Source organism: Mustelus asterias, chromosome 12, assembly GCF_964213995.1.
Source record: "Mustelus asterias chromosome 12, sMusAst1.hap1.1, whole genome shotgun sequence".
In the NCBI taxonomy this organism is placed as follows: Eukaryota; Metazoa; Chordata; class Chondrichthyes; order Carcharhiniformes; family Triakidae; genus Mustelus; species Mustelus asterias.
Window position 1 is genome coordinate 67,227,559 of NC_135812.1, and position 25,332 is coordinate 67,252,890.

At 44.3% G+C, this 25,332-nt stretch overlaps 1 protein-coding gene across 1 annotated transcript; it reads right to left on the reverse strand.

The window, feature by feature from the left end:
* Positions 1-1,188: 1,188 nt before the first annotated feature.
* Positions 1,189-24,533, reverse strand: LOC144501549 (protein SCO1 homolog, mitochondrial-like). Its single transcript, XM_078225408.1, has 7 exons — positions 24,260-24,533; positions 20,484-20,609; positions 18,758-18,848; positions 14,980-15,177; positions 10,519-10,611; positions 9,156-9,271; positions 1,189-4,316 (listed from the first exon to the last, which is right to left on the reverse strand). Exons 1-7 carry the CDS (start codon positions 24,419-24,421, stop codon positions 4,185-4,187), a joined length of 918 nt encoding a protein of 305 aa, XP_078081534.1. The 5' UTR covers positions 24,422-24,533; the 3' UTR covers positions 1,189-4,184.
* Positions 24,534-25,332: the final 799 nt, after the last annotated feature.

The window sequence follows — 25,332 nt, forward strand, 5'->3', positions numbered from 1 at the left end:
AATGGATAGGGTGGTATGAGGGTGAGGTAAGTGGATAAGTGATTGAATTGGCAGGTGCGGAATTTGGGAGGTGGGTCACTGTAGATGGGAAGGGTAGTCAGGCCAGGGGCTAGTTGGATTAGGTCAGGGATAGTTGGGTGTTCGATTTGGGTTGGAGGGGTCAGTTCTGTAGTTACCTAAAAGTTAATTAGGATTCTCTGGTGTAACATGGGTAACTATCCAGTTAGGTCCCACGGAACTGTCTGAAGTTCCAACTCTAACTCAGAGTCAGAGACATTTGCGGAGGGTCCTGGGGAGTCGGGCAATTCTGTCAAAAGTTCAATTTTCCTGCACAATTCCCAGAGGTCAGCATGTCGGGACTCCTATGGAGTCCAGGTAGGCAACTTGGGTCATGTGTCCAGAAGATCTGGTCACCAACTTGATTTTAAATTTCCAACACAAATTAAACACTGAAGGAATGAGATTCCACCCTGAAGGAATGAGATTCCACACTTGTAAAATTGCATTTTCAGAGGCCAAATACCATGGCAACAATTGTGACTTACTAAGCCGTTAATAACATCAATTATACCTGAATGCAACTGCCCTAGCTTTTTTTGTCTCATTGAGTTAGTAATTAGTGGGTATGAAAAGGAGTTTCATATTCTTCATTTGAGTCTGTTAGGGAGATTCTCTTATAGCACAGCCAGCAAAGTAGCAGGAAAACTCAGATTGCAACTTGCTAATTTTCCAATTTAACCATGTAAGCACGGACTCTGGAAGTTACTGTCTGATTTGCTCCATAGTAAACAATGAGTGCTTAGAGCTTTCCCTTTATTCTCAACACAATCTGAGCCATTTTTTTTCTGCCCTTGAACATTTGTAACCCATGTTTCCATAAGTGTTCTCATGTATTTGACCATTTTACAATCTAAAAGACAAACTTTTAATCTTCAAATCAGATAGTTCATTTTTAGTCAAATTGAGAAGTTGTATAAGGAAAGAAAAAACTGAGAAAAGACAGATTCAGATGAGGTTGACTACAGAATAATTCTACATCTCAAATGTCTGCACCATTTCCCTTATTATTCATGTACCATTACTACAGTCAATGCTGTGATAATTTTCTGTGACTGTGAACTGCCGACCATGTCACTCAACTATGGTGAGCCATACATTGTGAAAAGATTCTCGACAACATTTTATTTTATCATGTTTTAATCATCAAAGATAAAGGCACGAAAGTCTGTGGAATGTTCGAAGCGACAGAGCATGTTGTGAGCTTACTTTACCAAAAACAAATTAATGTCCTTTTAATAGCGTGAAAAGAAAATTGATCCCAGCCAAAGAAATAGTTAAAGATAATAAAGAGATGCCAAGTGTCCTGCCTAATTTACATGACATTTACTCCCACTGACTTCTGCCTCCATGGTTGACGTCTATCATTCATCTCAAATAGTAACTATCCTAGGCTTGAGCTCATGGTGCTAGACAGATCCATTTCACAAAGATACCTCCCTGGTAGTTTAGTTTTACATTATAATATCTTATATTCCTCAATATAACTTTATAAAAAGGTACAGTCTCCAATATTTACCTCTGCTTAGTTGAATTAACAAATTCTGTTCACAAGATAATTCTTGTAATAGTTGAAAAGCCACAATACTAACAATGTTGTCAGAAATACTGTTTAAACAGGTGCTCTGTGTACATGTCTTTGTATGAGATATACAAGCAAGTCAGGCTGTAAGATCTCAGATACAGCAATTTAAATTTACTTCTGTCAAGCCAACTAATAAATCTGTCTTGAAAAGATGTTGGAGAAGCATTTTTATATACCATTTATAGACAAAAGAATGTTTCTAACTTGGGTGTAATGGAATGCGCTATTGTACGATTAAGTCGATATGGTGTACACACAGGGGTTGGGATTTTCTGGCCACGCTTGCCCCAACACTGGAAAATCCCGCCCGAGGCCAACAACCTTTGCATGGTTCTGTCCTGCCCACTATGATTCCCACAGTGGGTGGGTCAGGAAAATTCCCATCTGGGTCTTTGAAACCACTCCATAATGGTGTTAAGAAATTGTGCACAATAATACCCCAGTGATGGAGAAGATAAAAATCAGCCACACCACACACTCTGAGGATGGGATTTTCCAGCTGTTCCCATCGGCGGAATCTTCTGGTCTCATCAATATCCTCCCATCCCAAACCCTTCCCCCCCAAAAAAAACCCCAACTGCGGATTTCCCAGTGGCAGAGAGAGCAAACAACAATGGAGTTCCCATTGACAGCAGTGGGACTGGAAGATCCTTTCACCAGCCAGTGGCAGGTTGCCTCTGGGAAATCCCATCCTCTTTATCCACGAAGACCGTTCTGTAAAATGTATTCACATGGATGGCCAGAGAGGGCAGATCAAGTTCAACTATGATTCTCTTTCATTTTCCTGTGTCCCCCACCACCCTTGCCCCAGTTGAGCGACCTGCTAACATTATCTCAGGTGACATTTTGAAGAATGGTCACTTGCCTTAGGACCAAGAGGACTGCCTGTATTTTTGGAACCAGAGCCCAGCATGGTTCTCTGTCTTCAAAGGAAGAAGAGACTAAAGAGAAGCAAATATTAAACTTGTTATTACGCGTCACCTTAATTCAATGGCTGGCACCTAAGCTTCTGAGCCACAACACTGTAGGTTTGAGCTGGATACCATGATTGACCTTATAAACCAGGCCAAGAGATTCATGGGGCGGAATTTTCCCTTCCCTCCAACCACAGGAATCGTAGCGGGCAGGCGGTGGGGGGATCATGCAAAGGTCTATTGGCCACGGGTGGGATATTCCAGTTTTGGGGTGAGCGTGGCCAGAAAAGCCCACTCACAGTGTCAGAAATGTCATTGTTTAAACCTTACATTTAAACGAGATGCAGACTGCCTGGTTAATGGTTTAAATGGATGTGTTGTGTTACACATCCCAGAGGAAACGTTGTTCATACAGCAATGCTTCGAGGTGGCTCTAAGCAGGCTACTTTTAATTCCCCAAGGGCAGGGAGTGCCATTGGCTATTAGTTGCACAGCTTGTGCAGCACTTACCATTGATAACACTGAAGAAACCCATGGAAATAAATGCACCTTAATTACAAAGATGCCATTACAAGATTCACTGCAGCAACTTGCCAAACCTCCTTCAACAGCACCTTCCAAACCTTCAACCTCTACCACCTAGGACAAGGGCAGCAAGTGCATGGGAACACACCCACCTGCGAGTTCCCCTCCAAGCCACACACCATCCTGACGTGGGAATATATCACTGTTCCTTTACTCTCGTTGAGTTAAAATCCAGGAACTCCCTCCCTGACAGCACTGTGGGTGTATCTACACCAGATGGAGGCGGTTCAAACAAAAGGTGGCTCATTCCCATCTTCTCAAAGGCAAATAGGGTTAGGCAACAAAGGCTGGTTTAGCCAACAACATCCACATTTCACAGAAGAATTAAAATAATTGGAGAGACTTGAGAAGGTGAGGCCTTCGTCACTAGCACTTAAAAGGTTAAGGGATAATCTGACAAGGGTCTTCAAGGTTATAAAGGGTTAGGATAAGGTAAATAGCGATAGATTCATTTCGCTGGCAGGCTTGACCGGAACAAAAGGCACAAATTTAAAGCAATTAAAGGGTAAGTTGGAAAGCAAATGGGGGCTGGAGAGCTCTCTCCCACAATCTGTATGTACAGCAGAGGCTAGAAATTCCTTTAAAAATGAATCAGGCAGTTGCTTGAAGAGGAGGAATATCAAAGAGTACAAACAGTAAGCAGGAGAGTGGAACTAGATGAAGTGGCTCATGCAGAGAAAAGCACTGGAGCATTCTTAATGGGGCAATCGACTGACTGCAACCTTCTGTAATTTGTCAGTTCTGATGAAAGGCATGCACCCTGAAGCTGCATAACAAAGTCTTTCCTCCTTACAGATGCTGAGCAACCTTTGCAGTTCCCATTTCTATTCATCATTCTAACTTTGTTATTGGATTTACTCAGTTTTCACATGTGCTTACATCTTCAAAAGGAGCAGGTGTTGTTACATGCAATCTTGTACCCTCTGCCAAAAGAACTTTGGACTATTATTTTGCTTAATTTGAAATATTGTATCCTTTATTTCCCAGAAACGGTCAGCTTGATTTGACCAGTTTTCTTTCTCGCTCGCAGTCAAGTGTTCAGATTACTTGTGTTTGAAATTTCTCATGTGTGAAGCTATAGAACCGGAAATCTCAGCACTATTCTTATTCTGACCATAATACTCCAGAAATTCTCCATTAGGTCCAACGAGATACATGATTATTGTGTGGTCAACCTGAAACAAATGGATAACATAAAGGCAGTTAACTTTTTGCAACATAATCCTTTGCTACGTATCTATCGGGCGGCACGGTGACACAGTGGTTATCACTGCTGCCTCACAGCACCAGGGACCCAGGTTCGATTCCCGGCTTGGACCACTGTCTGTGCGGAGTCTGCACGTTCTCCCCATGTCTGCGTGGGTTTCCTCCGGGTGCTCTGGTTTCCTCCCACAGTCCGAAAGATGTGTTGGTTAGGTGGATTGGCCATGCTAAATTCTCCCTCAGTGTACCTGAACAGGCGCTGGAATGTGGCGACCAGGGGATTTTCACAGTAACCTCATTGCAGTGTTAATGTAAGCCTACTTGTGACACTAATAAACTTTAATATTAGAACTGAAAATACTTCAGCTTAAGCAACCCTAAGGTTTATTTTTAAACTGGACAGGCTTTGGATTTTGCATCTGGCCTTAATGCTCCCCTTTCAATAATTTTACTGAGATTCGCTTCTTAAATACCAACAAGTAAACAAAAAACCTTTCTGATCCTGTTTATTTGCACAAAATCATGTAAGTCCAGAAGATCCAAGATATGGGTGCACAAAACGGAATATTTATACAAAAGTGGTTTGAGGCTGGGATGGAGGTGCATTGTAATAGTAATCAACAAGGTTAAGGACAAATCAAAAACTGCCCTGCTGGTTAAATACACTGCTTACTGTGGGACAGGACATTCCAGTCCAAGGAGATCAAGGGTGAAACCATCAATATTTAGCAGATTTAAAATAGATGAGGAGAAACTACTTCTCTCAAAGGGTGGTGAATCTGTGGAATTCACTACCTCAGAGTGCAATGGATGCCAGGACATTGAGAGTAAATTTGAGGAGATAGACAGATCCTTAATTAGTAAATGGTTGAAGGACTATGGAAAACGGGCAGTAAAATGGAATTGAGGCTGAGACAAGATCAGCCATGATCTTATTGAACGGCAGTTGCAGGATCAAGGGACTTGATCGTGGGGCGAGATCGGCACTTGATGGCCGACGGAGACATGATGGGCCAAGGGGTCTCTTTCCGTGCTGTAAAACTCTATGACTCTATTGTTTTAGGCACTATCATGTAGCTCCATCAACAGACTGAGTGCCTTCCATGTGGGATGCATATAATACAGCCATTGTGCATGCCAATGCAACATAGTTAAAAGCAAAGGAATCCAACGGCAGCTTAAAAGAAAAACAGAAGAGCCGAGATTTTCCTGTCCAATCTTCCAATCCCGCTTGCTACCAGGATCTTCCAGTCCAGCCAAAAGTCAATCGGGATAATATAAGGGATCATCTTGAAGGGAATGAGCTAATCTGCTAAAGGAAGGTGTTATGAGTGGGAGGGCATGCTTGACTAACTTACTGGATTTCTTTGAGCAGACGGCAGACCAAAAGATAAGAGAGACAGATATTGATGTTCTGAGAGAGTGGATGTTAACTACTTGGATCCCAGGGAGACATCTGACACTTTCCTACACAACAAGCTATTGCACGTGGTCCAAACCCCCGGATAAATGGGAATGAATGAAAATGGATTGACAAATAGTTGATTTATAGACAACAGTAGTGCACAGGCAGGTAACCAGTGGAGTGACACAAGACTCAGCAATAATGATGCTGTTTACATTTCCTATGGATTTGGAGGAAAGAAAATGGTGTGCACAATGCTGACAACACTAAGGGGGGAATTTTACCATTTTGAGTCTAAGTGCCGAATCCAGGCGTCAAATAGATCCGTGCCTGGAATCCTCTTTCCAGTGCGCCCATACGCGCTTTGCCGGCTCCGGCCCAATCCGCGCTGTGGGCGGGGCTTAGCACTGGCGGACCGATCGGATCTCTGAACTGCGCATGCGCAGTTCGAAAAAAATCTGACAGTGCGTGCCCGGGCGCAAAAGAAAAAAAAAGCAGAAAGCGGAGAGAGCGGCTCTCTGACGGTCATCCTCTGGGTTGGGGGGGGGGGGGGGGGGCTGCCAGATCACCCTCTGGTCAGGGAGGTGGGGGGGGGGGGGTGGTGGGAGGGGAGTGGGAGGGGAGTGGGTGTGACGTATCATCCTCTGGTCGGGGAGGTTCCGCTGCCAGTCTGCAGCCGATCCCTCCTGCTGGAGTGGACGTGCCATCCCACAAAACCTTCAGGATGAAGCGATTCCTCGCTAAGAAGATGAAGCAGAACCGGCTGATTCCACAGTGGATCCGCATGAAAACTGGCTACAAGATCAGTACAACTCCAAGAGGAGACACTGGAGAAGGACCAAGCTGGGCCTGTAAAGGGATACATCATCACTGGTACACTACCAGCCACAGATTACTCTTCCCTGCAGGGGCAAGAGAGCGGGAGAGATGGGCGCGCGGTTTATTAAGTTGATTTAAGTGCATGCAAATGCATTTAAATCGTCAGGTTGCCTGATTCGGGCGCGGGCCCAATCGGGTGTCGGTAAAGCCACGATCTGCTCGGATTCGGATGCAGATCGCGTTAAAGGTCCGCCGCCCAACTTTACCGTGATTTTGCGCCCGTTTTGGTAAAATCAGGCCCTAAATAGGGAGCGGTGGCAAATGATGAATATCAATGTACACGGATTTAGAAGTATCTTAACAAGCATGATCAGTGGGTGGAGTGGGTGGATGGGGAGCAGCCGTTCCCCTTAGTTGCAGGATCAGTTACAAGGGGACACAAGTTAAAAGTGAAGGGTGGGAGGTTTAGGGGGGGAATTGAAGTAAAACTTTTTTACTCAGAGGGTGGTGACGATCTGGAATGCACTGCCTGGGAGGGTGGTGGAGGTGGGATGCCTCACATCCTTTAAAAAGTACCTGGATGAGTACCTAGCACGCCATAACATTCAAGGCCATGGGCCAAGTGCTGGCAAGTGGGATTAGGTGGGCAGGTCAGGGCCTTTCATGTATCGGTGCAGACTCGATGGGCCGGAGGGCCTCTTCTGCACTGTAATATTCTGTGAATTTACTACAGGAAAATGTAACATTCTGAGTTCTTGGCAGAGGGGTGAATCAGGATAACATGCTAACTGGAACTATAGCTGAGCTGTTGCAACTGGACAGAGATCTTGGAGTTTTAACGAACAGCAACTAAAATCAACACATTTCCAAACTGTTTAAAAAAGAACGTTGCGATATTTAGCAAGAAATAGAAATATATAAATCCAGAGAAGCCATTTTAAAACTACTGGATGCTGGTAGTTTTTTTTTAAGTTTTTAAAGTTTATTTATTCGTGTCACAAGTAGGCTTACATTAACACTGCAATGAAGTTACTGTGAAAATCTCCTAGTCGTCACACTCCGGCGCCTGTTTGGATACACCGAAGGAGAATGTAGCATGGCCAATGCACCTAACCAGCACGTCTTTCGGACTGTGGGAGGAAACTGGAGCACCCAGAGGAAACCCACACGTTCACAGGGAGAACGTGCAGACTCCGCACAGACAGTGACCGCAGTGAAGAGGGGCTTGACATCAGATCCATGACAGGAAGTGTTCAAATCATGGCTCAGTCTATGAGCTCCATGGTTCAGGGCATTAACTCGTTGGTTCAGGGCATCAACTACATAGTGCAGACACTAGTGGGCATCCATGAGTGCCAGTGCCAGAGGACGGCAGGGCTTCTGGATCTCACTCCAGCCGCCCCTCTGTGGTGATTGTCCCCTTAAGGATCAATCTGCAGAGTAGGGGTCATGTGACCTGGGGAATCAATTGAGGAGCAGGGTGAAGGATCACCCTGGTAAGCAGGGGTTTCTGTTCCAGAACCTTCTTGGAAGCTGACTGGCAGCCATGAGGCTGCAGGCCTCTGTATTACAGTTATATGTAAGTAAATGCTGCAGTTGCTATTTACCTAACTGGTGAACCAGAATTCTTACATTGGCGACCAGAATAAGAGAAACATAAAATGATCCCAAGATCACGGCCAACAAAATGGAGGAGGAGTGGAAGAGAAAGGTAATCCTTCTGAGCGTGTGTGGGGCACAAGTCTACAATTTAATATGCAGTCTCATATCCTCTTGTGCGCCTGACTCCAAGTCACTCACTGAGATAGTTAAATTGGTGAATACACTACCACCTGAAGCCATTGGTAATATTGTAGCAATTTTAGTTTAACTCAACTGGGACAGCCCCTAGGGAAATTAATCCAACATATTTTGCCAAGTTAAGACAGATCTCAAGAGCACTGCGACTCTCAAGGATATGCTGCGGGACTGTTTAGTCTGCGACTAAATGAGTCCATCCATAGGAAGCTATGAGCAGAGAAGGAGATAAATTATAAGGCGGCGCTGGAGATGGAGAGCGCTGAGAAGGATGAACAGGAGCTTCAGAGTGTGAGAAATTACACAGTTCGCCAGTTAGGGCAAGAGGCTATGGTCAGCAGTGGTGCCAAAAACGAAGATGTAATTTTAAAATGGGAAGTAAATGGATGCACAAATAGGGTCAATCAATTGCCTAGGATTGAAGTAGAGTGTTTCTAGTGCAGGGGTAGCCCTTGCTGGAGGGATCAATGACCAAGGGGCATAGATTTAAGGTAAGGGACAGGAGGTTTAGAGGGGATGTGATGAAAAATCTTTTCAGCCAAAGGATAGTGGGAGTCTGGAAAGGACGGTAGAGGCAGAGAAACTCGTAACCTTTAAGAAGTATTTAGACATGCACATGTGATGCCAAGGCATACATGAACCAAGTGCTGGAAATGGGATTAGAATAATTAGGTCTCGTTTGTGACTGGCGTGGGTGCGATGGGCCGAAGGGCCTTTTCTGTGCTGTAGACATCTACGAGTCTGAAATTAAAACAATCAAACACTGGCACGTGGAAATAAATTTACTTACAATGTAATCATTGTCGTCATCTTTAGGTCCTTGGCTATAATACACTCTGTAGGCTCTCGATACCTGTTCTATTTGCTCTTGCGACCCTGTTAAGCCAATTAACTTTGGAGAAAACTCTAGAGAAAGAATCAAAAATGTATTTGTATTACATTATAGTATGTGCTTCTAAAAAAGATTTACATACTAAACCAAAGGAATGAATTTATATAGTGCCTTTCACAACCTCAGAATGTCCCAGCGTAATTTGTAGTACTAGGTAGTAATGTGATGATATTGTGCTATTAATATATTTTATTTTTAAGGGGGGGGCTCTTTTGTTACAAGCAGTCGGTTTGTCTGGGAGGAATGCAGCAGATTCTGAGAAAGCAGGATAATTATACTCATTTTAGCCATTTAAGGTTTATTTAACAGAAGCCTTAAATGGGCTCTTCTTTGATTAAAGTAATAAGGTAAGTTAGGTTATGCAGGGATGGAATCATGTGATACTAGAAATGGGAGGAGCTAGGCTTGTAGCAGAAAAACAGTTTCATTTTCATTTTAAGAAGGGCAATTGCTGACTGTCGCTGGTTAAAAGCAGAAGCCTGGAGGCTCTCTCTCTCTCTCTGAAAGCTCCAAAGCTGTTAGCCCAAGTCAACGCAAGTATGCCTGGATTTGCTAACTATTTTTAAAGAGGGGTTTAAGTCTGTAAGAGAAGTATTGCTAAGTTGGAACGGAATAGTAATAAGTTAGAAGTTAACAGTTTGTTTCTTTTCATGTTTAAAGATTGTTCAACGGTTAAGAATGTAACTGTTTCATTTTGTTAGAGGTAAATTTAAACTGTGTTACGAATAAATGTTCTTTTGATAAGAGATGCCTAATTTGTTAGTGGAACTACTCATGAGGCAAAGCATCCTTTCCTCACATTTATGCCCAAAATAGAGAATTGTTGGGGTCTAGTCTAACTTCATAATATACCTTAGAGTTTCTGATCTGGCATCATAACAGTAAGAACTGCAAAAATAACGCACGCCAACTAAAAGATCTGGTGCCTGAAGACTCACACACATACCCCATAGAGGCAAAGAAGACTTTAATGCTACAATGCAGATTAAGAACTTAACCTAATGCCATCTTCCTTTCTCAGGGATGCAAGAGTGGGGCTCCAGAAAGGATTTTTAAAAGATATTAGTCGGATGAAAAGAAAAAAGAAAATTGCACGTGTTTGAAATCATGAAGCAACAACAGAAAATGATGCAAGTACACAGATCAAGCTGCCTCTGCAATGGAAAAGGATTAAACCAGAAACATTAACTTTCTTTCTCCTTGTATGTGCTAATCAATCTGTTACCTAATTGCAGAATTCTCTATTTCTTTGCCAGCTCACCTTGGACATATCTTGCCATCGCCTCAACGTTATCTCGGGCTGGATCTATTGTGATCAGAAGTGGTGTCAGGTTTGGTAAAGTGGGGATTTTGTCTGTAACAGGAAGTACAAGAGAGATATAAGATCACAATAAACAAAATAGAGATCTAATCATTGCACAGCATAATGCTTTTCACATGTGTGTCTGCATTAAACAAGTTACAACAATTCTACAGTCCCTGTACAATTGCACAACTAAGTAAAACATCCCCTAGGCCTGCTCCTATACTCGAAGTATCTCAATGGAATATAGATTCCATTGCTAAGTTTATATAAGAATATAGATTCCATTGCAAGGGCAGCACGGTAGCACAGTGGTTAGCACTGCTGCTTCACAGCTCCAGGGACCTGGGTTCGATTCCGGGCTTGGGTCACTGTCTGTGTGGAGTTTGCACATTCTCCTCGTGTCTGCGTGGATTTCCTCCGGGTGCTCCGGTTTCCTCCCACAGTCCAAAGATGCGCGGGTTAGGTTGATTGGCCATGCTAAAAATTTGCCCTTAGTGTCCTGGGATGCGTAGGTTAGAGGGATTAGTGGGTAAATATGTAGGGATATGGGGGTAGGGCCTGGGTGGGATTGTGGTCAGTGCAGACTTGATGGGCGGAATGGCCTCTTTCTGTGCTGTAAGGTTTCTAAGATTCCATCAAGGAATATGGGGGGTGGGGGACTGGGATGGGATCAGGATATTGAATATGATCAGCCATGATTATAATGAATGGTGGAGCAGGCTCAAAGGGCTGAATGGCCTACTCCTGCTCCTAGTTTTGATCTTGTATAATGATAGAAGATCAGAAAATAACAGGGTTTCCTAAACTGCAGGTCACAATTCCCGGTGGGGTCATGAGACAAGATTTAGGGGTCACGAGCACTGTGGCAGAAATGGCTGCTGTAGAGCTCGGACTGAAGGCTAAAAGCTGCGACGTCCCTTTAAATCTGCGGGATTTTCTCTATTGCTGGGCGTGGCCCAAAGGACAGATCTTTGAGGCCTGATTGCTGTTGCAAAAAAAGCAAAAAGGTAGGTCTGCGGAATAGTCGTATGAACTCAAAACATTAACTCTGTTACTCTCTACACAGATGCTGCCAGACCTGCATTTTCCAGGTTTAGGTATCTGTTAGGTATCTGAGGATTGGAGGATAGCGAATGTGGTCCCGTTGTTTAAGAAGGGTAGCAGGGATAACCCAGGAAATTATAGGCCGGTGAGCTTGACGTCCGTGGTAGGGAAGTTGTTGGAGAGGATTCTTAGAGACAGGATGTATGTGCATTTAGAACGGAACAATCTCATTAGTGACAGACAGCATGGTTTTGTAAGAGGGAGGTCGTGCCTTACAAATTTGGTGGAGTTTTTTGAGGAAGTGACAAAAACGGTTGATGAAAGAAGGGCCGTGGATGTTGTCTATATGGATTTCAGTAAGGCATTTGACAAAGTCCCACATGGCAGGTTGGTTAAGAAGGTTAAGGCTCATGGGATACAAGGAGAAGTGGCTAGATGGGTGGAGAACTGGCTTGGCCATAGGAGACAGAGGGTAGTGGTCGAAGGGTCTTTTTCCGGCTGGAGGTCTGTGACCAGTGGTGTTCCGCAGGGCTCTGTACTGGGACCACTGCTATTTGTGATATATATAAATGATTTGGAAGAAGGTGTAACTGGTGTAATCAGCAAGTTTGCAGATGACACGAAGATGGCTGGACTTGCGGATAGCGAAGAGCATTGTCGGGCAATACAGCAGGATATAGATAGGCTGGAAAATTGGGCAGAGAGGTGGCAGATGGAGTTTAATCCGGATAAATGCGAAGTAATGCATTTTGGAAGAAATAATGCAGGGAGGAGTTATACAATAAATGGCAGAGTCATCAGGAGTATAGAAACACAGAGGGACCTAGGTGTGCAAGTTCACAAATCCTTGAAGGTGGCAACACAGGTGGAGAAGGTGGTGAAGAAGGCATATGGTATGCTTGCCTTTATAGGACGGGGTATAGAGTATAAAAGCTGGAGTCTGATGATGCAGCTGTATAGAACGCTGGTTAGGCTACATTTGGAGTACTGCGTCCAGTTCTGGTTGCCGCACTACCAGAAGGACGTGGAGGCGTTAGAGAGAGTGCAGAGAAGGTTTACCAGGATGTTGCCTGGTATGGAGGGTCTTAGCCATGAGGAGAGATTGGGTAAACTGGGGTTGTTCTCCCTGGAAAGACGGAGAATGAGGGGAGATCTAATAGAGTTGTACAAGATTATGAAGGGGATAGATAGGGTGAACGGTGGGAAGCTTTTTCCCAGATCAGAAATGACGTTCATGAGGGGTCACGGGCTCAAGGTGAGAGGGGCGAAGTATAACTCAGATATTAGAGGGATGTTTTTTACACAGAGGGTGGTGGGGGCCTGGAATGCGCTGCCAAGTAGGGTGGTGGAGGCAGGCACGCTGACATCGTTTAAGACTTACCTGGATAGTCACATGAGCAGCCTGGGAATGGAGGGATACAAACGATTGGTCTCGTTGGACCAAGGAGCGGCACAGGCTTGGAGGGCCGAAGGGCCTGTTTCCTGTGCTGTACTGTTCTTTGTTCTTTGTTCGCTTTAAAACTCTGCAGTTTACATAATTCCTACCACGCTGAACTTCTTCCCCTTGCCCAACAGCTAAACTGCACCCACCCCCCCACTCAGGAGCTAAAATGCCACCATAACATCTCTAATCTTTTCCCACTTCTGATGAATGGTCACAGACCTGAAAAGTTAACTCAAGTTTCTCTCTCCACAGATGCTGCCTTGCACTTGGAAGGGAAGATGGTTCTGGGCATCCACTGAGGTATTTACCAGTCACGGAAGACTAATAACCGGCATTGAAATCAATCTCCCAATCAAAAATTGCAAAACCCTCAAAGCTCCTACCCTGATGAGGGAACCTTGTAGCTTGAATGTACAGCTGTCAACCTTGCAATGTGGGGAACAAGCTGTAACAAGTATTGGTGCAACCTAATGCTGAAAGTTAGAACTGTTATGAAAAGATGAAGAAGTGTAATATCACACAACGTGGATCCTTACATCAATGCAAGTTTGGCTTGCCTCCTCATTTAATCAGGATATTCACGTATTCTATTTTAACTGATTAAATTTACAACTTTTTTTCTTAAAAGATGCTAAACTCCACAATGAAGAGAGGTTGGATAGGCTTGAGTTGTTTTTGTTGGAGCAGAGAAGACTGAGCGGTGACCTGATTGAGGTGTTCAAGATTGAGGGGCATGGACAGGGTGGATAGGGAGCAGCTGTTCCCCTGAGTTGAAGGGTCAGTTACGAGAGGACACAAGTTAAAAGTGAGGGGTGGGAGATTTAGGGGGGATTTGAGGAAAAACCTTTTTACTCAAAAGGTGGTGATGATCTGGAATACGCTGCCTGGGAGGGTGGTGGAGGCGGGATGCCTCACATCCTTTAAAAAGTACCTGGATGAGTACTTGGCACGCCATAACATTCAAGGCTATGGGCCAAGTGCTGGCAAGTGGGATTAGATGGGCAGGTCAGGGCATTTCATGCATCGGTGCAGACTCGATGGGCCGAAAGACCCCTTCTGCAGGAATATAATTTATTCATTTTTGATTCTGTCATGTATTTATCCTTCACTACACTAGCTACTTGGGGATCTACTATTCAATGTGTTGCAGTGAGGTACACAATAGAACAAGGGCACACACAAAAAAAAGGTTTTATGGAGAAGTACTGGTGTCACTTGAGACTCAACTCTCCCTTATCTGTAGTTGGCCCGAGACTTACTGTTGTTATAAACGTCTATTCACATCCCCCCAGCAGACAAAGACAAAAATGTGACCTTCAACAAAAAGTTAGGAAGATTTCTGTGCTACAAAACAGAAGAAAATGCACCAGAATATTCCTCTGTATAAACTCCCGGGAGCAACGGTGGTTAGCTCTGCTGCCTCACAGCACCAGGGACGTGGGTTCAATTCCGACCTCGGGTCACTGTCTGTGCTGAGTCTGCACGTTCTCCCCGTGTCTGCGTGAGTTTCCTCCGGATGCTCCGAATTCCTCCCACAGTCCAAAGATGTGCGGGTTAGGTTGATTGGCCATGCTAAGTTAACCCGAGTGTCAGGGGGACTAGCAGGGTAAATATGAGGGGTTACGGGAATAGGGCCTGAGTGGGATTGTGGTCGGTGCAGACCCGATGGGCTGAATGGCCTCCTTCTGCACTGTAGGGATTCCATGATTCCTTCATTTCTATTTATCCTCAAGAACAATATTATTCCTATGGACCTACACTAGGGCAACATAAACCTGAAATGACATTTTAATGTTAGTTCACACATGCTTTCAATATATGCCTCATTAATCAGTTGGATTTAAAATGATATCAGCTTGAACAGCAAAACCTTTCATTTAATCATCTGGTACGCATTTTCAATCACCAACTTTTGTTGAAATTGTTACCTATTTCATCCACGACTGCAACCATTTTCTCCAGTTCTTCAGGACAGATGTCCGGACAGTGTGTGAACCCAAAATAAATCAAGACCCACTGTCCAAGATAGTCTTTGTCCGTCTTGGGTTGTCCTGTATGATTGACGAGTGAAAAAGGTCCTCCGAGAGCTGCCTTTCCAATACTGCGGGTCCGCTCCTTCTCAAGCTCTAAATAAAGCCAATTTTAATAAAATGACTGATTCTTTTCGGGCAAACACCATATGAACACATAAGGATAGACAGATGCTCTTTCCTAAGGTAGAAAAGTCAAATACCAGGGGACATTGGTTTAAAGTGCGTGGGGAAAAGTTTAGAAGAGATGTGCAAGGCAAGTTTTTTTTTTACACAGAGTGTTGAATGTCTGGAACACACTGCCCTGGGAAGTGGTGGGAACAGGTATGATCGCAGCAGTTAAGGGGCATCTAGACGAATACATGAATAGGATGGGAATGGAAGGATACGGACTCTGTGAGTGCGTATCTTGAGGTTTTAGTTTAGGCAGGCATCATGATTGGCGCAGGCTTGGAGGGCCGAAGGGCCTGTTCCTGTGCTGTACTGTTCTTTGTGTATCCCACAGCTTCATATGAACTTTCAATAAGAGCTTTCTATTTTGCCATATCTCCATTATTAGATCTCAAAACAATGGGTGGGATTTTCTGGCCGAGCTTGCCCCAAAACCAGAAAATCCCACCCTTTCCACGGTCCCCCTCCCCGCCGCTACGATTGGCGTAGTGGGCGGGATGGGAAAATTCCAGTGAACGTCTCTCAGGGTATGTTGGGAACAAATGCATACATCAGAAAATAAAACACTGACCCATTGTGCATGATCTTCAATTCACAGATGGAGAGATGTAGTGGTAACATTACTGGACTGGTAATCCCAAGGCCAGGCTCTGGGGACAGAGGTTCAAATCCCACCAGGGCAACGGATGAAACTTAAGTTCAAATAATAAAATCTAGAATATAAAGGTCGTTTCAGTAATGGTGACCCTCACCACCACCAACTATCATCGACTGTTGTAAAAAATCTGGTTCACTAATGTCCTTTCGGGAAGGAAATCTGCCATTCTTACCCGGTTTGGTCTACACGTGACTTCAGGCCTACAGCAATGTGGTTGACTCTCAACTGCCCTCGGAAATGGCCGAGCAAGCCACTCAGCTCAAGAGCAAATAGGGCTAGGCAATAAATGCTGGCCCAGCCAGTGATGCCCACATCCCACGAAAGAATAAAAATTTAAAAAACCCACCCATTCATCTTTTGACAAACATCTATAACATGAAACTTAGAAAATGACTGCCAAAAGGCAGTAGAAAGAGCAGTCTCAGAGGCAGTGTCATATTCTAAAACTTGAAGAAAACAAAAAGAAGCTTTCAAAACCAAAAATGCTGGAAAATCTCAGCAGGTCTGACAGCATCTGTCAAAGGCTTATCCCTCAAAATGACAAAGGGTCATCTGGATTCGAAACGTCAGCTCTTTTCTCTCCTTACAGATGCTGCCAGGCCCAACTCTGTTCCTGCTTCCCCTCATCTGCTGCTGAAGCCTTCGTCCACGCCTTTGTTGCCTCTGGACTTTTTCAACACACTCCGCATCAGCCTTTTATTTTCCACCCTCAATAAACTCTGCCTATCCAAATTCTGCTGCCCATATCCTAACTCACATGAGGCCTCACTCACCTATCACACACTGCTCTCTGACCTACACTGGCTTCTGGTTAAGCAAAGCTTTGATTTTAAAGTTCTTGTCCTTTGTTTCAAATCATTCCAACTTGACCCTCCCTCTCTCTGTAATCACGACCAGTGCTACAACACTCGGAGACATCATTAAGCTCTCAAAAGGCTCTGACAAAGGCTCATTCTGAATTGAAACGTTGGCTCTATTCTCTCTCCACAGATGCTGTCAGACCTGCTGAGATTTTGCAGCATTTTCTGTTTTTGTTTCAGATTCTGCCATCCGCAGTAATTTGCTTTTATCTTAGCAACATAGAAACCCTACAGTGCAGAAGGAGGCTATTCGGCCCATCGAGTCTGTACCGACAACAATCCCACCCAGGCCCTATCCCCACTTAGTTACCCTGCTAATCCCTCTAACCTATCACATCCCGGGATACCTAGGGTTAATTTAGCATGTCCAATCAACCTAACCCGCACATCTTTGGACTGTGGGAGGAAACCAGATCACCCAGAGGAAATCCACGCAAACACGGGGAGAATATGCATACTCCACACAGACAGCGACTCAAACCAGGACTCAAGCGGGGAGCCCACTGAAACTCGGTAGGGCTGCCCTGTATTAATTAAATGGCCGATTGGCCATTATGGGAGTTGAGGCAGGATTTTGGCGCCTCAGAAATGGGAAGTCCAGCTTCAGAAAGCTGCTGGCCAGTTGCTGTCCGTACTTGCAGCGCTACTGGGAGCAGTGGGCACTATCGGTATTGCATGTGGTGCTGGAGGAGGCATTCAGCACTGGATTGGGATTTGGTATGTATTCTGGGGGTCACGGTGAGACAGGTGAGGTGGCTTGGGTTTGAGAAGCCAGTGGTAGGGAAGCTGGGGGTGTAAGAGACCCCCTGATAGGCTCTGGGGATCTGTTAAGTAGGGAACCCCAGCCTTGTCCACCACAAACCTGCCAGGCACTTGGCATGGGCCTCCCTCTCTGCCAGTTAAAGGCCCTTAAGTGGGCATTAATTTCCCACTTAAATGGCGCAATAGGCCCACTGGCAGGTAGTCACCTGATGCCACCCCCACCCTGGCAAAATTGAGATGGGAGCGGAGGCGGGCAGGTAGACATTGGGCAGGGCACCCACTCAATTTAAAATGCTCCCTGCCTTCGAACTCATCATGTGGAGATGCCGGCGTTGGACTGGGGTAACCACAGTAAGAGTTTTAACAACACCAGGTTAAAGTCCAACAGGTTCATTTGGTAGCAAATGCCATTAGCTTTCGGAGCACTGCTCCTTCGTCAGATGGAGTGGAAATCTGCTCTCAAATAGGAAACAGCCAGTCTAAGCAGATAGGAGTCCAATAACCCTCCAGCTCAACAAAGTGAAGATTAATATGAAAGAAAAGTACTGTGGATACTAGAAACTCAAAATAAAAAGTGAATGTGGTGGAAATGCTCGGCCAGTCTGGCAGCATCTGTGGAGACAGAAACAGAGTTAACATTGAGTCCATGGTCTTTCATTAGAATAGATGAAAAACCGTCAACTTGAAACATTGGGTGGGATTTTCCAGCCACGCTCGTCCCAAGACCTGAAAATCTTGCCTAAGGTCAACGGACCGTGGCATGGTCCAGCTCCCGCCCGCTACGATTCCCGTGGTGGGCGGGACGGGAAAAATCCACCCGTTAACTCTGTTTCTCTCTCCAAAGATGTCACCAGACCTGACGAACATTGATAGCATTGTGTGTTTTTTATTACAGAGGCTGTGTTTCTCTTCCAGAAAGACATGCTTTTATATAGCAACTGTTACAGCCACAGGACATTGCAAAGCAACCAATTGAGTACTTTTGAGGTGTAGTCACTGTGGCAATGTAGGTAGATATGTACTCCATGGTATTTTAGTACGCAATAAAGTTTAGCATTCCACTGGCCTTTGAGAGTAATTTCTGTGGTAGCCTTTGACAATTATGCACATGGTTTCCAATCCTTTATGGACTTCCATTATTTCTAACCTTTTACCATTTTGAAAAAGCTCTGATCTTCCCTTTGTAGATGCAAAGTGATAAAATTATGTTGTAACCAAGACTTACTTTCTTCTTTTTCTTTCTTAAAGTACTTCATGACAACCAACAGACCTCCTCCGACAGCAAAAGTGATTGCTAAAGACTTCCACGTTACAGGCTACTAAGAAAGAAAAAAAACATGTCTCAGAAAAAAAATAGTATTAACCAAACTGTAAATAGATGGCCAGATTTAAAATAATTTCAGTGGTTTTGAACACTGGGGACCTTAGTGTTAACAGGATCCAAGCCAGTTGATGAAGCTGAAACTAAGACACACAACTTTTCTTTATCGAGGGAATTTATATAGCTTGTTCAGTCTCACAGCTCTCCTCCCACACAACCCAGTGTCCCAGCAATCCCCTATTTATGCTTCTTCTGTTCCCTGCTTGGTACTTAGCTATGGTTCTGTGAATAATCGCCAAATGCTGTGATTTTGTGGATAGCAAGAGTGAGCAGGCCCTGAGTCTACCTCAGCTGGATATAACCTGTGGGGTTACCATTAATCTAATCCACAGACACTATTCAACTGAGCCCACTTGGTCGTCAAATTCCATGGCCCTATCCCCGTAACCCCACATATTTACCCTGCTAATCCCCCTAGCCTACACACGTTGGGGCAATTTAGCATGGCCAATCCACCTAACCTACACACCTTTGGATGGGAGGACACCCACACAGACACAGGGAGAACGTGCAAACTCTATATAGACAATCACCCAAGGCCGGTATCGAACCCAGGTCCCTGGTGCTGTGGGGCAGCAGTGCTAACCACTGTGCCACCCATATGTGGATGATTAGATCCCCTATTATAGATGATCAAAGACAATTAATACCCATCACCTGTTTCTCTTAATCTTAACAATGTAATTGAGAAAGCTTAACAATGTAATTAACAAGACATTGATACTTGGCATAGTTTCAAAAGTAAAATATATTTAGTGATGTTTTATTCAGACAATCTGCATGTATAATGTTGTGATTTATCACTGTTCAACTGTGGTGTATTACATTGTGAAGCAAAACAATGCTAATGTAACAATGCTGCACCTTCACAGCAATGCTTGCTCATTAAATTCTACACAATGGAGAGAGAAAAACTGGACCTTCCAATCAGATACTGTATTTAATTTTTTAAAAGATTGGCCTAAATTGGTTTGCATTTATATAACATCTTTCACAACCTCAGGATCTCCCGAAGTGTCTTACAGCCAATGAAGTATAGTCACTGTCATAATGTGGGAAAAACAGGAGCCAATTTACACACAACAAGCTCCCACAAATAGCAAAGTGATAATGACCAGAAAACCTGTCTTAATTATGTTGATTGCTAAATAAATATGAACCAGAACATAGAGCTAATTTCTCTGCTCTTCTCAAACTAACACTACAGGATCTTTTACAGGCATCTTAGGGGACAGTTTTGGACCTCTTTTTAACATGTCATCCAAAAGACAGCGCCTCCAACAGTGCAGCACTCTAACAATAATGCACTGGGGTGGCCGATTTTGTGCTAATGTTTCCAGAGTAAGACTTGATTAATTCAAATGGTTGTTGTAGTTATATTGTAACTACACTAAGGTAAACCAATCCTAATGGAATGTCAGACAGGGAGGGTAACATGCCCGCAAAGGAGTCTGGCTGTGCAGGCACAGGAACAAGAAAATCTATCCCATAGTCTGTACAACTATTTGACAGTGAATGCTCAATCGACATTCCCATTTTATTCATCGAAATTAACTCCAGCCGCACTTACCCCCCCCTTCTTAGTGCCGCTGTCTGCTTTCTTTCCAGATGGTGATGGAGGCATTGTACTGAAGTAGTGAAGATGGTGGGTGGAGTGTCTGGTAGGCTTCCATATTGGGCAAAGGTCTTTACTGAACTGTAAACACAAGAACAAATAAACCTTGCAATTAATGAGCACCTTTCACATACTCACCCCATTGTAGGGCACAATGGGTTACTTTTAATGTGGAGTGATTGACGGTTTGCACACAAACACACTGAAAGTTGGTATACCAAAACAGCAAGCGATTAGGGAAAACAAATGGCATGTTGGTCAGTTCTGCAATGGGATTGGAGTACAAAGATAAGGAAGTCTTGTTACACTTGTGTAGGGCTTTGGTGAGACCACACCTGGAGAACTTTGTGCAGTTTTGGTCTCCATATTTAAGGAAGGATTTACTTGCATTGGAGGCAGTACAGCGAAGATTCATTGTATCTGTTCCTAGGATAATAGGGTTGTCCTATGATAAGAGGCTGAGTAAATTGGGCCTATACTCTCAAGAAGATAGAAGAATGAGAATTGATCTATTGAAAGATGCAAGATTCTGAAGGGGTTTGACAAGGTAGACACTGAGGGGTTGTTTCCCCTGACTGAGGAATCTAGAGCACGCGGGCACAGTTGCAAGATAAGGGGCTGATCATTCAGGAGTGAGGTGAGCAAAACCTCCTTCACTCAAGGAGATTTAAATCTTTGGAATTCTCTACCACTGAGGGTTGTGGATGTTCCATCGTTCAGCATGTTTTATGGCTGAGACTGATAGACGTTTGGTCTTTCAGGCAATCATAGCACACGGGAGTAGCAAGTGAGTGCAGTTGAGGCTGAGGATCAGCCATACTGAATGGAGGAACATGCCCAAAGAATCGTATGGTCTACTCCTGCTCCTAGTTAGAATCATGATAAGAAGTCTCACAACACCAGGTTAAAGTCCAACAGGTTTATTTGGTAGCACGAGCTTTCAGAGCGCTGCTCTTTCAACAGGTGAGTGGGAGTTGGGTTCACAAACAGAGCATACCAACTCCCACTCACCTGATGAAGGAGCAGCACTCCAAAAACTTGTGCTATCAAATAAATCTGTTGAACTTTAACCTGGTGTTGTGAGACATCTTACTGTGCCCACCCCAGTCCAACGTCAGCATCTCTACATCATATTTAGAATCATAGAATCCCTACAGTGCAGAAAGAGGCTATTCAGCCCATCAAGTCTGCGCTGACTCACTGGCAGTGAATGCAAGCCCTTTTCTGTAACTGCATGAATTTAACTTGCTAATCCCCCTAACATATACATCTTTGGTCACTAAGGGGCAATTTTGCATGGCCAATCCACCTAACGTGCACATCTTTCAAGTGTGGGAAGAAACCGAGCACCCAGAGGAAACCCACGCAGGCACGGGAAGAATTTGCAAACTCCACATAGACAGTGACCCAAGTCAGGAATTGAACCCGGGTCCCTGGCGCTGTGAGGCAGCAGTGCCAACCACTGTGCCTCACCAATTTGCACTCAGCAAAATCTCAGTTAGGAGATAATGGTTAAATACTCTGAAAATTCTACTCAGAGATAGATATTGTTCTAGACATTCAGGTTACTCTTCTGCGAATAGGCCACAGGATGTTAAACAACGCAATGAGCAGACAGGCTGGGCTTCAGTTTGTCTCATCTGAAAAATGGCTTCTCTGACAATGCAGCACTTTCCCAAAAGAACACTGCAGTTCTAGACTAAATGTTGTCCTGAAGTAGCACTTGAACCCACAACCTTCTGAGTCAGGAGTGGGAGTAATCCCAACAAGCCAAGGATGATTAGGAAAACACAATCATCCTCCTAAGGAGTTCTAATACCTTTGAGATATTGCAGTTTGACCAGTCGAATGAACCTTTGACTCCAAAATCATCATCATAGAATCATAGAAATCATAGAAACCCTACAGTACAGAGAGAGGCCATTCGGCCCATCGAGTCTGCACCGACCACAATCCCACCCAGGCCCTACCCCCATATCCCTACATATTTTACCCGCTAATCCCTCTAATCTACGCATCCCAGGACACTAAGGGGCAATTTTAGCATGGCCAATCAACCTAACCCGCACATCTTTGGACTGTGGGAGGAAACCGGAGCACCTGGAGGAAACCCACGCAGACACGAGGAGAATGTGCAAACTCCACACAGACAGTGACCCAAGCCGGGAATCGAACCCAGGTCCCTGGAGCTGTGAAGCAGCAGTGCTAACCACTGTGCTACCGTGCTGCCCAGAGTGCTATCGTACAGCCATTATAAAAAACATATGCCCGTCCATGATATAGATATCCAGTTCTCAGATAAAACCAAATAGCTCATTTAACAATATCATTGCTTCCATGAAGTAGACAAAATCTAATACTTGTAATATTTATACAGAATATCTTCAAAATGATCCAATAATGAATCTCGATCTAAAATATCTGGCACAGAGTAAAATAACTTTCTCGCTAAAGGTTTAATACAAACCACAATGTTTATTTTAATATGCAAAACTTTGAGCCTTTGTGTTCACATTACAAATAAAATTATTTCTTGTAGCCCTAAACTCTACCTGTAAATGGCCAGAGCCCGATAGTGCTCAGTCACGAATCACATATTGCCTGTGGCATTAAAATTTGAACCAATTAAGGTACAGGAGGATAAGAAACTACAGAAGCTTCAGGTAAATTCTCTGCTCTCAGAGTAGTTGCCATTGCATTATTTTTGCCTCACTTTTCTGCTCAATAACATATTTGCCTCATCTTGCCAGTTTACAACTATATTCGCACCACTGATCTAAGACTAGTGTCCAAAAAGCTCAGTTGGCACCTCATGTTGTTTCCGGGCTGCTAATCATCCTCTAACGAGCAAGGGACAATTTTGTATGCATGTGTAAATAAAATTGTTTTTTATTTTGCAGGACAGTGGCACAGAGGTTAACACTGCTGCCTCACAGCACCAAGGACCCGGGTTCAATTCCAGCCTTGGGGGACTGTGTGGAGTTAACATATTCTCCCCGTGTCTGTGTGGGTTTCCTCCCACAGTCCAAAGACTTACAGGTTAAATGGATTGGCCATGCTAACTTGTCCCTCAGCATCCCTAGAAGTGTAAATTAGGGGGATTAGCCATGGTAAATGTGTAGGGTTACGCGAGGGAGAGGGGGGGGGGGGGGTAGGTGGGCCTGGGGAAGATAGCCCCCAGGTGTGTGGTAGGCCTGGGTAAGATGTTCTTTCAGAGAGCTGATGCAGACTCAATGGGCCAAATGGCCTCCTTCTGCACTGAGGGATCCTGTAGTTCTATGTCTACAGGAAGAGTTCCAATTTCTGAGCAATACTGAATAAATATTGTTAAATAAACATTACAGTGAACACTCGAGTTGCCTAAAGAGGCTGAAGAGACCACCTGAATACCCTGTAAACATCACTCCACACAACAGTGCACTATTCTGCATTTACCAAATGTTGACATTGCCAAATCCAACGATGCTGCCTCAAATTCTCCTTCCGCCTTGTATCCCCCATTGGGAATGAGTAAATTCACCACAGGGAGGTCTGATCACTGAGTGGCCTGAAAACTCAGACACAAAGCCAGACATGAATAGACTGAATTCCAGAGATCAGCGCTTTCCCCAATCTTACTCCTTATGTGGTGGGGACCACCAATGCGACCACAGAGTTTCATATCTGAAACCCCCCAATTCACTCTCAATGCATCTTGCTGGGTGTTTAGCGTTTCCTGGTGTGTAACTCACCGCTCTGGAGGGACACAGCGCCTTCGCCGCGAGTAAATTCGGGCGGCCGCATTGACCGGCGGCGATCCTGCACCAAAACCGGGTTTCGCAGGAGACTTTGCGATTAAACCCGCTGGAAACTGCGCCCGTCCGTCTGCACATCAGCCGCACCATCAGCGCCATGGTGCACACTGCATAACCTTGGCTCAGTTGATCCGGAAAGAGACTGAAAACCTCCCCTTCCACCAGCAACACCGCTTCATATCAGTAAATCATCTGATACACATGGTCTTGTAACAATAATGCAAACCTCATCTGATACACATAGCCCTGTAACAATATTAACACCTCAAAGTGCAACACGCTCCAAGGAGAAAAGTTAAATTTCATTGCACTTTTTATCAAGTCCAATTTGAAATGTTTTGGAATATACTTTTACAGATGTCATGAATGTTTTGGATGGAAACGTTGTTATCATTTTCAATTTGATATGCTCTAGCATACAATTTTACAATATTTATGAATAAACTATTTTTTGGGGGAAATCTGTTCTTATCAGTCCAGTTTGACAATTTCCCATGAATAAATTATATTTTGGGGGTGGGACATCTGTTATCAGTCCAATTTTTGGTATGTACTTTTCTGTATTTTGTGATTAAGGAATATTTTTGGAATCATTATCCCACCTAAGCGGGAATGCCTTTGCACGTTGGTGCAGGTGACACAGTGGTTAGCACTGCAGCCTCACAGCGCCAGGGACCTGGGTTCAATTCCCAGCTTGGGTCACTGTCTGTGCAGAGTCTGCACGTTCTCCCCCTGTCTGCATAGGTTTCCCCCGGGTGCTCCGGTTTCCTCCCACAGTCCAAAAGATGTGCTGGTTAGGTGCATTGGCTATGCTAAATTCTCCCTCAGTGTACCCAAACAGGCACTGAAATGTGGCGACTAGAGGATTTTCACAGTAACTTCATTGCAGTGTTAATGTAAGCATACTTGTGATACTAATAAATAAACTTTGGGCAGTAGGGGTAAGATGTGGAGTCGACATTGTGTAAGTCTCTCTCAACTGAGACATCAAGGAAACTTCAAAAGTGTAT